Source organism: Candoia aspera, chromosome 6, assembly GCF_035149785.1.
Source record: "Candoia aspera isolate rCanAsp1 chromosome 6, rCanAsp1.hap2, whole genome shotgun sequence".
NCBI classification, from domain to species: Eukaryota; Metazoa; Chordata; class Lepidosauria; order Squamata; family Boidae; genus Candoia; species Candoia aspera.
The window spans coordinates 59,806,039-59,818,864 of NC_086158.1; the positions used below are offsets into that span (position 1 = coordinate 59,806,039).

At 47.5% G+C, this 12,826-nt stretch overlaps 1 protein-coding gene across 1 annotated transcript in view; it reads left to right on the forward strand.

Moving 5' to 3' along the window:
* GRK5 (G protein-coupled receptor kinase 5) overlaps nucleotides 1-12,826 on the forward strand; it is a 180,236-nt gene that overhangs the window by 99,691 nt on the left and 67,719 nt on the right. Inside the window, exon 3 of the mRNA XM_063307246.1 lies at nucleotides 2,189-2,301. Within this exon, the coding sequence (XP_063163316.1) occupies nucleotides 2,189-2,301 (113 nt within the window). The remainder of the gene's footprint in view (nucleotides 1-2,188; nucleotides 2,302-12,826) is intronic.

The following is a 12,826-nucleotide window of genomic DNA, read 5'->3' on the forward strand; positions in this document are numbered from 1 at the left end:
AAAGTGAACGCCTATGTGGTTAGAGGTAATAAGCAAATCAAAATTATATAAGATATAAGTTAGCACCACTAACACAAAACTATAAAACATAGTTCCAACCTTTTAACATATTACATGAAATTGTCAGGCAAGATTGCTATGGAAAATAAAACTGGATATTGATGTATAAGTATTACATAGCATTAAGACATATAAGATTAAGAGACATACTAAAACTCTGAAATAAGACAGTAATGAAATTCTAGAGTTGATCCTTATCTCATTCACTAATTCTTATTCTTGATCAGTTCCTCCAAATTCTATAGGCTGCAACACTGAAAGGAGTCACTTTATATATTATTAAAACCTCCTGGTCTGGTAATAACCTACAGAGTGACCTGGCTGTAATCAGGGCCACAACTAGGGTCTGTGTCACCCGGGGCAAACATGAATTCCGCACCCATTTTGGTGCCCCCCCCAGCACTCATTTTTGGTACCCCCCCAGTGCAGCACCCAGGACATATGCCCCGGTTGCCCCCCCACCTAGTTCTGGCCCTGGCCGTAATGCCAGTATGAGGGGAGGTGAAAATAATTTAAATATCCCTATAAAGTAAACCATGAGAGAGGCCAATTCCTGGACCCATGAGGCAGAGGCTAGTTTGGTATAGTGCCTAAAATGCTGGGGTGGAACCCAAGAAATTGTGAATCCTCTTCCTTTAGGCAGGAAAAATGGCAGAGTGACTTTGGGCCAGTCACTCTTTCTCAACTCAACCCACTTCTCAGGGTTATTTGTAGAAAAAATAGGAAACAGTTGACCAAAAATAAAGGTTGGAATGACAATCAAATAAATAAAAAACAGGTGTTCCAAATATTGGGTCTTCTTATATCTCCTCTCCAACACCGCTGAGGGGAAAGCATTAAATTGTACTAATATAAAGGCCCTTCTGAATTTTGGAAGTCATGAGGTACCCTGCTGGCACTACTACAGACTTCTAATGATCAGGAAATGAAAGACTGGGCACCCTTCATATATCAGCCCACCACTCCATATCCAGGATTCATTACTTCAAGATGGTGCAAGCAGTTCCAGATGTATTGTCCATTCTCCTCAGGTCATAGGAAAAGCATTTTAATCAATGCAGCCTTTTATAGCGCTCTAGAATGGTGCTGGGGGTGCTGCCAAGCAACTTGCCTGCCTGCCACACAATGTCATTGGTGAAGGTAAGGAGTGGGCGGTTACTGCAATAAGAGGAATTGCCGTCTGGTGTTGAGAAAAGAAGGGGCAAGTCTGTTAGGGAAACAGCCTGGGTTTAATACCTGGTGATGAGCTGTTTGGGAATTTTCATATTTCTTTTTTTTAAAAGCAATGAGTGTATTTTCAACAAGGGTAGCACAATTGCAAGGCTTCTAATGTCTACTTATGATTGTATAGGAGCAACAGTCAAATGCAGCTGGTTTTATTTTTGTGCCAAGTCAAATTCTGCATTCTCATAGCTAGACAGGAAATGTATGATCATAGCAAAGGGAGTTGAGAAGACGTGTATTTTCTTACCAACTCAATATGGAGGAAATTGAAGGTACCCATTTCTGGTAACATGTGCCTCATTAAAATGTGTTCAAAGCAAGCATTCTAGCAAATATAAATTTTGCTTTTTTAGTTCTATTCTATGGTAGCATCTCAGTAGCAATGGAGCACAGTTGGTGGGATATGATGGTTGGAGGTACTGCATGCATTAGGAGATAACGGGAAAGCATTTAGAAGGCATCATGCATTCTACTGTTGCAAAGGCTCTGAAGTTTTCTGACTGTTGGAAATTCTCCTCAGATAACTTTCCTGTCTTGTCTCTCAGATTTCAACAGCCATTGTCCACACACTTTTAAGTCTATCTTTGCAATTATAAGAGCCAGAAACATGCACTTTTCCTTTTCTTTAAAATAAAGGCAAAAAATAAAATAAAATAAAATAAAGATTCTTGGAATGTGTTTAAATCCAATCCTAATTTATCCAAATCCAGGGCATGATCTCTGCAAAATTGACTTGATTTCTATGACTTGTCTTTATGAGTTTTTAGGTTTGCAGCATTCATGCCAGGTTTAATTTTTTACGGTTAAAAAAATTAAATCATACATTCAGCCTCTCCAGACTGAACAGCTTTAAGAAGCACTTCAGTGTTTCACTTTCTCTCCTCCTCTTCTTTATTTCCTCCAGAGAGAGATTATTACAGTTTATGTGACAAGCAGCCAATAGGAAGACTTCTCTTTCGGCAGTTCTGCGAGACTCGCCTGGTGCTGGAGTGCTGTATTAAGTTCCTTGATTTGGTGGTAAGTTGGTTCTTATGAATCCTTCATGGGTTTATTGCATCTTATGGGCCTCTCTGTGCAGGTACAAAGATGTCCTTCATTTTTTGTTCTTTCACAGATTATACCTCTTTTGCATTCCATTACTTTTGTAGTTCCACCATTAAACTTTCTCCTCTAACCCCAGGGTGTGTGTGTTTCTGTTTGTATAACTAAATAGATCTGGAGCCTTATATAAGGCAGTTTTCATGGGTTACATGTGTCTGAATATGTAACAGCAATGTATATATTGTATTTATTAATTTGATTTCTGTCAAAGTCCTTAGTCCTCCTTCCTCAATATACGTTATATTAGAAATAATTACTGTGTATCAGGGATGGTTTCAGGTGTGGTAAAAAAAATAAAGATAGCAGCCACAACAGTGTGATGCAATAAAAAAACAGGCAGAGATTTGATTGTGCTGTTGAGGCTACCATCTTACTCTTTTGACCATACCCTGTGGACACCCTTGAGTTATAGATAAGTATCCTGCCCTTAGATTGCTGGGATGTTAAGGTTACACCTTATATATTTAAAGTTGAACCTAAGAACATGGCATGAGAAAGCAAATCAAAATAATCCATCAGAATTAAAAAGCAATCAAAAAGCAAATACCTTTTTGTAATATTTCAATGGCTGGTCACTGAGTAATAATGTTTATGGCTAATTATTGCTAATATGTAGCTATATATTATTACTTCCAGGGCAGCGATTGAAGCTTTGGTCCTATGCATACTTAGTCTTGGAGTAAGACCCACTAAACACTGTAGAATTTACTCAAGAAAATAAATGTAGGATTTGAAGAGTATAAACTTGAAGTCCTCTGTTGGTTAGCTGTTCCATGAATTCACTTCGTGGCCTTAGGCAAGTCTTCTGGATTACTGAAATAATGTATGTGAAACATATTGAGCACTTGGAGCAAGCACTGTCTAAACACTAGTACTCCTTCATTATGTTGTGATTACTAATATTGCCATTACCCAGACAGCCAGAAGACCATTAAATCTTTCCATAAATCATTAAATGGATGACTCTGCTTGCTGTACTAGTGAAATATTATGTCTACCTGCCATCCAGTTCTGAAACTTGTCTATTGGAGCTCCCTTCAGTTCCTAAAGTTTCCCTTAATCCTAGACTGTGTATGTTTGATGCAGATGATTATAATGGTGAAATGGGGCTATCAAAAAATAAAGGGCCAGGTTCAGTGTTCTTGGTGCCCACTGGGATATATGGAACTATATAGATTTATAAATGTTGACAAAAAATAATTAAAGTCAAAAAGTATCCGACAAATTTGTAGATAAGAAGAGCCCTGCTGGATCAACCCAAAGATTCTTGTAATCAAGCATTCTGCATCACACAGCAGCCAAGCAGATGTGCCCTCTTCCATTGCCCCTCCCTAGCAGCTGCTCTTCAGTATATGCTGACTGTGTTCAGGAGACAGTATATGGCTCCCAACAGAGGTAGCTCTGTCTTCTATTTATCCAATCCCTTTTTAAAGCCATCTAAAGTTGTAACCATCACCATATCTGATAGATGGAAATGCCACTGTTTATGTATTGTACAAAGCAATACTGACTTACAACTTTGTAAGATACCCCGCTGCCATATTTTCCATGTGCATGATTTTATATGCCTCTTTTATATACCTTTCTACCTATCTTTGTTCCAAACTATCAATTATAGTCTTTCTTTATAGAGAAGCCCCTCTAATCATTTTGGGTGTCCTTTTTATTTTTTATTTTTTGCTACATAATTACTTTTTGAGATATGGGCACCATAACATAAGTTGAGTGTAGTCTTACCCTAAATATATATAAGAGCATTGCTATGTTACTGCAATAGGTGGCAACACTGGTGAACCTGGACCAGCCTCAGAAAAAGTAAACAGAGCTGGACTTGGTACTTGGGTAGGAGTCTGTCAGGAAATCCTGGGGTTCTAGGCTAAAGTGGGAAGTCAAGAAAACATTGCAAGGCAAGAAGTCAATGGCAACCATTTTGCCAAGAAAAAAACATTGATATGTCCATATAGGCACCAGAGGTTGACTCAAGGGATATTTTTATCTTTCGTATAATTCTTTCCATTCTGATCCTAATTATTCAAAGCAATTCTCTTTTTTGCAGGATCTCCATATTGGTTTTCATTTTCAGGAAGCTCGTCACTGTGATTTCATTTCCCTTTCCTGATCAGTCTTTGCCAGTGAAGATCATACTCATATATGTGCAAACCTACACAGACACTTATCAGAGATACACCAGAATGGAGAGAAAGGCTTTATCCTTAGGCTCTGCTTCATCCTTAGGATGATCACATCCACTCACAGCTTGGGTGACTGGATGAGAAAGTTTGAAACTTGGAAACATTTATTTAAAAATCCACACACAAATATGGCAGATGAAAGAAAGAAACAGGTATTTAAGATTCATAATTTTCCCAGGAGTAATAATTAAGATTAATAAATGGAGGTGGGATTCCAACATCAGTCTAAGCCATAGTTGGTTTAACAAGGCATATTACCTGAGTTCATACTGTACATTCATCCATAAATCATGGTTTACAAACTACAGTGACTGGATTCATCCACAAGCAAATCAAAAATCAACCAAACCCATTAGGGTTTATTGCATGCCTCTCCAACCTGGGTGTTCCTCAGATGTGTGGACTTCAAACCCCAGCATTCTACAGTTAACATGATAATTGCTGAGAATTTTAAGAACGGAAGGACATGCGCTTGGAACGTGCTGTGGTAGAGGAAGTTTCCCTTAGTGCAATGTGAGAACCTGGCTGTGTGTTCTGAAATTAAAACACAGATATTTCAGCATTTACCATGGAAGCACAGAAAAGCCACTTTATATCAAGTCCATCTTACCCCATACTAGTGGTGGTGGTGGCTGTTGATGGATTCAGCCACAGATCTTTTCCAGTCTTGCCTGGATCAATTGGGAATTAAATGAGAGACTTTGCTTACAAAGCATGTGACTTATCACAAAGCTGTGACCAGGGCCGCAAATAGGGTCTGTGTCACCCGGGCCAAACATGGATTCCACGCCCACTTTGGCGCCACCCCCAGTGCCCAGGGCACATGCCCCAGTTGCCCCCCCCCCACAGTTGCAGTTCTGGCTGTGACCTGTTCCCCAATTTAAAACCAACTTAGAGATGCCAGAAAATAATCCGCAGACTGAGTAAGTGGAGGCAAGACTGTAAGTAAATGGAGGATGTTCAGAAAATCCATAGTGCTATACAAGAAAGGCTGCCAAGTTACCTCTTCTTTGCCAAATTTAGTTTTCAGATAATATATAGTAGCAAGGAACCTTAATTTGGGGTGGATGTTTGCAGAACGTACAATGTGTAAAGACTACAAGGAATGAAAAACACTGTTATTTATGCTGTCCATTCCAAATTCCAAATTGTTTTAAAATGTATCCATTTCGCACAGCCCTTCTTCAGAATGGCAAAACATTCACTCAATAAAATGGCATCAGCAACCTGAACATGTCTCATAGGTCTTTGCATGCTGGCTAGGGAATTCTGGGAGTTGAAGTCCACACATCTTAAAGTTGCAAAGTTTGAAAAACACTATATTAGAGCATGAACTCTCTCAAAATGACACTGTGGCCCTTTGAAGCATCATGGTAGAGGGATCAGATGGCAGCAAGAAGCCTCAGGCTGCTAAAAGGGGGCCTTTGTTGTCACCGCCACAAACAATGGCAAGGATATATTTTTTGCAAAGAAAAAGAACCATCTTTACTGCAGTTAAATAAAGAACATGTTGGCAGGACTCCCCACCCCCGCCCCCATTTTTTTAGAAATGAAATACTTCTGCTTTGGGAGAAGAAGGCTATTGCAGAATGTTTCTATTTTGGCTATTCAGTGATAGCTTGTATTTGTTCACAGAACCTCTGCCACATGAAACAGCCTTTGGAAGCAACTTATATAACATTAGAGTGGGTCTGAACTTAAACCCTTGGGGTTGTTTTTTTTTTAATCATCTGTAAGAAAAGACAGTGAGGCGGGGTTACATCACACATTACGGGAGTTCTCCGTACAAAAAGGGGTTGGACCTGAGGTGATGTTCTGTTAAGACTACAAAATGCCTGAGCATACGCATTTTAAAACGTTGCTGACTTTTCTCCTTTATAGTTTCTAGGATTAAGTATCTCCTAGATGAAATTATTCATTTTCCCCAGATAGAACAACTAAGTAATATATTTTCTTTAAAGCATAGAGGTGGGTGGGTGGATGATAGGGAGGGAGGGAGGGAAGAAGGAAGGAAGGAAGGAAATGTGGCAAGGGGAAACATACTGAGCCATAATTGTTAGGACCAGAATTGTGTTGGATTAAGTCATAATGACATGTTGAGAACCGCTGTTCTATCCTCTGTGTATAGAAATGCATAGAAGCAAAAGTACAAATATTTCCTCTTTAGATTAAAAATGTTTTCTATATCAGCAGGACTTCAGTCCTCTTGCCATGTGCTATTCTCTCTTTGCAGCAATCATGAATTGTGACAGCTGAGATAAGACTCTGGATTTTCTAAGCTTTTTTAAAATAGCTCTTTTATGCATGTGATTTTTAATCTTTGAAATAGGTTCCAAAGGGTGGTAATGAGGGGTGAGAAGGAGAAAGCAACATTAAAATGCGACAAACATTCTTGTCTGTTGGTGCTTTGAAAAGGCAACATGACCTGCAGTCTGATAAAATCTAAATGGACAAGAAATGTTATGAAAGAACGCTGCAAACCTCTTTGTACTGAGTTTATGGGTATTTAATTGCTTCATCCTCTTACATTTAACAGGAGTGGAAGGTTTGTAGTCTCCTCTATTTTAACAGTCAGTGTGTTTCTTATCTGAAGCATGCTTATCTGAAAGTTATTTCATAGTGGCTGTTTAACAAGAGACGTTTAATTGTGCGCTGATTTCTAAAGCACTCTGAGATAGTATTGTGATAAGAATGGCTGGCTCATCATAGGTACACTTTTGAGGTGATGCAAAAAAAAGCCCACCTCATTTTCAGTGGAGTGAAATGCTCTTGGGAATATAGCAACAGTTTTACTGTGCCAGCAAGAACGTTCTCATGATCTGAAGTGAAGGGTGTATGATACCTGGAGGACATTGTGCAGATCACCAACTGTTCAGGTAGTCATGAAATTAACTGTTCTCTTTGGCAAAATTAGAAATCTAAGTTTTCCTATACATTTTTCACATGAATGCGATTTTTGTAAAAAATGAATAGGCTGACAGAGGAGGAATAATTTCATTTCAATATTGACTTATTTCTGGAAGCGCTGTGGCTTTTAAAGAAGTTAAATAAAGTATTTGAAGGAGTGCATTGGTGCAAGCAAAGTTCCCCTCAACAAAACAGTTTGAGGAGGCAGCTTCAGAAGGATTGTCCCAGCACTTTAAATGCTTTCCCATTGTCATGAGTGCCGTTGAGCTAAAGTCATCAGCGCAATGGCACTCATGACAATGACAAGGAAATAAGTGAAGGGGCACAAGTTAAGTAGCCATCAACCCACAACGACTAACGGCTAACAGACAATAGCTAAACTAATCACGGAGCCACCCAAGCCATCAGCGACAATACAACGGGGATCGCCCAGCTGAAAGCAATCAGCAGAAGAATGGAAACCTGAGGATGGGCGATCCTGGAAACCCTCAACCAATGGCAGGGCAACGCATGGGACAAAGGGGGGTGACGTGACCGTGAGCGAGGGGGCGCTGACCGGCGCGGGGTATTTAAACCCCGCACCGGCGCGCTCCTGTCACTCTCAGCTTTTTTCTACCAACGTTGCACCTAACCTGAAATAAACCAGAACCTGCTTTGCAAACCAGCGTCTGAATGTTATTCAGAGGTAGGCAGCGCATGACATAAAGCTGAGAGTCATAAACTCAGCCTCGCCGAGCCCCACCGGACGACAACGAGCCGAGGGAGGAGTAGACGGCGAGAAGACCAGCAAGATGAGGCCGGAACGGCGCGGGCAAGGAGGGCGAGCCGCGCGGCAAGAGACAGAGGAGGACCGACCGAGGCCAGAGGCACCGCGGACTCCCGGAGCCATGGACGCCCACCCCACCCGACCCGAGCCTCAGCTCCAACCCCAAGGGGAGATGGCGACGGAGGCAACCCGACCGCGGGAGGGAGCAGCACGACTTCCGAAACCAGCGGAGGACCCCGCGCCCCACATCGCACCCCAGCAACGGGCGTGCAGCGACAGCCCCACGGTGCTCAACACGGAGGAGGACGACGGAGACACCCATCAGACGGAGGAGGAAGCGGACCCGCGGCGGAGGGACGATGAACCCCACCGGCAACCCACCCCCGAGGACGCGCCAACGGAACCGGCCCCAGCGGCGGCGCGGGCTGTGGACGAGGAGGCACGAGCTGAACTCGCGGCCATGCGGGCTCAGCTGACGGAACTCCGGACCATGCTCCAGGCGCTTATGCCCCCCACGCCACCCAACGACGTCCCCGCACAAGCCCACACCCCGAGCGAAGCACCGAACCCACACGGGCCAGCGGAGAGCCAGCAGACGGCACAGGCGGCCGACACCACACCCCAGGAAGCGAGAGGCGGGGCCGCACAAAACGCCCGGGCCCCAAAGGACTTCCCCATCTTCTTCGATGGGACCCCCTCAAAACTCTCGTTTTTCATCACCAACGCTAGGGAGTTCATGGGGAGGCACGGACACTCCTATGACTCCGAGGCCGACAAGATCGCCGCCGTGGCGATCAAACTCCAAGACAGGGCGGCGGACTGGTACGTCCAACTGTACGAGTCCAGCTCCCCCGCCCTCGCCACCTTCCCTGCTTTCATCAAAGAGATGAAAAACTACTTCGAAGACCCCCTAGCTAAAGTACGGGCGAAAAGCGCACTCCAGAGACTTAAACAGGGCACACGCACGGTCCCTGACTACGCCCTGGAGTTCAAAGCCCTCGCGGGAAAGGTCTGCGACTGGTCTGAGACCACCCTGCTGGAAATCTTCAAAAGGGGGCTCAACCGCGACGTTCTCCAATGGGCCCTCTACCGCGACGACCCAGAAACGTTACACGGGTGGATCCACCTCGCGGGGAGAGCCGAACACGCGCACCGCACCTTCCTTATGACAACCACGGAAGACACAAACTATGTCGGGAAAAAGGTACCCGCACCACACGGGGGGATGGCCGGCCCCATATACCCAAAAAAGAGGTTCAACCGGGAGCCCTGCGGGAGGTGTGGCAAATTAGGGCACAAGACGGCGGATTGCTTCGCCAACCGACCGCCGACCAGCGCGCCCAAGCCCGCCCCGAAAATTAGCCCCAAACCACCCAACCCGGGGCCGCCCCCTCACCGCCGAATGACCGTGGCCACAGCGACACCGGAAGAGGGCTGGGACGCGTACTGGGGGGAAGAGGACAATACCGACCCCGACCAGCCGGCGGGAAATGCTCCCCGCCTGCTCTGAGACGCGTGGCAAGGCAGGCGGTGGGACAGCAACGCGGACCACCTCAACGAAACGACAAAAGCTCCGTAATATTGGCAGCAATCCAACTCTCTGCCGGCAACGGAGCCACCACGGCCGCGGCACTAGTGGACTCGGGGTGCTCAAAAAACCTCATCCACCCCGACCTAGTTGCCAAACTCGACCTCCGCTGCTTCCCCCTCCCCACGCCGCTGGCATTCCACCAGCTGGACGGCTCTACAGCGGGAGGGAAACCAGCCACGCTACAAACCGAGCCGGTCACCCTGCAAATGGGCACTCACACCGAGCGCACATCGTTCGTAGTCACGCCCATCGGACGGCCCATTGCAGTCCTGGGGATGCCATGGCTCGCGAAAAACAACCCGCGGATCAACTGGGCGACCCGCACCTTCACATTCGGCGACGGCGAGTATCGAGCACCAGCACCAGCTGGCAAAAGCAACCCCACGGTAGGACGAGCGGAGGCGACCACACAAGACAACGCCGCTACCACAGCAGACCTACCAGAACAATACGCCGACTTCTCCGAGGTCTTCGGAGAGGCAGAGGCAGACCAACTACCCCCCCACCGCAAGACGGATTGCCGGATCGACCTACTGCCCGACGTCCCCCTACCTAGACCAAAGATCTATTCGATGACCCCGAAGGAGATGGCAACCCTCCGGGAGTTCATTGATAAAAACCTAGACAGGGGATTCATAGAGCCAGCATGCTCACCGGTCGGAGCCCCCGTCTTATTCCGGGAGAAGAAAGACGGGACCCTACGGCTCTGCACCGACTACCGGGGCCTAAACGCGGCTTCCCTGTCCAACAAATACCCCTTACCCCTGGTAAAGGACATGCTCGCCCACCTCTCCACGGGCAAAGTCTTTTCCAAATTGGACCTTCGCGAAGCGTACTATCGCATCCGAATCAGGGAGGGGGACGAATGGAAGACGGCGTTTAACTGCCCCCTAGGCGCCTTCCAGTACAAGGTACTGCCCTTCGGACTCGCGGGGGCCCCTGGGGTGTTCATGCAGCTCATCAATGAGGTACTGCATGAACATCTGTTTAAAGGGGTCCTGGTCTACATCGACGACGTCCTCATTTACACAAAAACACACGAGGAACACGTAACCTTAGTCAGGCAAGTCCTAGACAAGCTCAGAAGGGCGCAGCTCTACGCAAAGCCTACAAAGTGCGAGTTTCACAAAGAGCGCCTAGACTATTTGGGGTATCGAATCTCCGGGGACGGCATCGAAATGGACCCCGCAAAAGTCGAAGCGGTGCTAAACTGGGAGCGGCCCCGCAACAGACGGCAACTACAGAGCTTCCTGGGATTCGCGAATTTCTACAGGTCCTTCGCCCGGGGGTTCGCTGAGATAGCCCTCCCCTTAACGGACCTCCTCAAAACCAAAGGGGTGGGGGACACCCGACGCGCCAAGAACCCAGGCACAGTGCTGAATTGGACTCCCGCGTGCCAGACCGCATTCGACAAGCTGAAAGCGCTGTTCACGACGGAGCCAATCCTCGCACACCCGGACCCAGAACGGCCGTTCGTGGTCCAAGCCGACGCCTCAGACTTCTCCCTGGGAGCCATCCTGCTACAAAAAGACTCCACGGGGCTCCTGAAACCATGCGCCTACCTGTCAAGGAAGTTCTCCGAGACAGAGAGGCGATGGCACGTCTGGGAGAAAGAAGCCTTCGCGGTGAAATCGGCACTAGAGACATGGCGTCACCTACTCGAGGGAGCCACCCAACCATTCGAGGTCTGGACGGACCACCGGAACCTCGAGGCCCTACGAACGCCTAGACGCCTTAGCCCAAAACAGGTTCGATGGGCCCAATTCTTCAGCCGCTTTGATTTCCAGCTGAAGTTCATGCCGGGCAAGAAGAACTTCCTGGCCGACGCCCTCTCCCGGCTGCCCCAAGACGAAGAGCCCGCCCCAGACACCATTGGGACGGTCCTATCCGCCTCGCAACTGGGAATGGCCGTGACCACCCGAAGCGGCGCACGGAGGCAACTCGACGCTACGGCGCAGCCGACGGCGGGACAACCGGCGACGGAAAGAAGCCAACCGCAACTACCAGGGGGAATGCGCACGGACCTCGCCGCCGCCCTCAAAACCGACCCCTGGTTCCTGGCAAACCCCGACAAGGTAACGATGGCGCAAGACCTGGCATGGGGGGAAGGCAGAATCTACGTCCCGGACTCGCAACGCCAGGCGATCTTGCATAGGTCACACGACGCCAAGCAAGCGGGACACTTTGGGTTCCTCAAGACCCTACACCTAACACGGCGCCAATTCTGGTGGCCCGGGCTCAGGCGAGACGTAAAAACCTACGTGGCGTCCTGCCCAACGTGCGCTAGGGCCAAACGGGCACCAGGCAAACCCGCGGGGCTATTGCAACGAGTGGCAGAACCCTCCCGCCCATGGGAGGAAATCTCTATGGATTTTATAGTGGACCTCCCACCCAGCCAGAAGAAAACGGCCATTTGGGTGGTGAAGGACTACTTCTCAAAGCAGGCCCACTTCATCCCCTGCACGTCGGTCCCATCCTCACAACAACTAGCCAAACTCTTCCTCATCCACGTGTACAGGCTACACGGATGTCCCGCACGTGTGGTGACCGACAGGGGCACACAGTTCACCTCCAAATTCTGGCGGGCCTTCCTGAAGCTGACGGGGACCCAACAGGCCCTATCTACGGCTTGGCATCCGCAGACGGACGGAGCCACTGAGGTTCTTAATGCCACCTTAGAGCAATTTATACGATCATATACGAACTACCACCAAGACGACTGGGCTGAACTGCTCCCGTTCGCCGAAGTCGCATACAACAACGCCGTCCACACGAGCACGGGGAAAACCCCGTTCGAAGTAGTCTCGGGGCGCGACTTTGTCCCCATACCGGAGCTACCTCAACCCCCGGAACCCCAGGTGGACGCCAGCGACTGGGGACGGAAGATCGCGGAAGCATGGCCAGTAATCACGGCGGCGCTAAAGGAGGCACAGGCTGCTTACAAAGAGCAGGCCGACAAGCACCGGCGCCAACAACCGCCGTTCC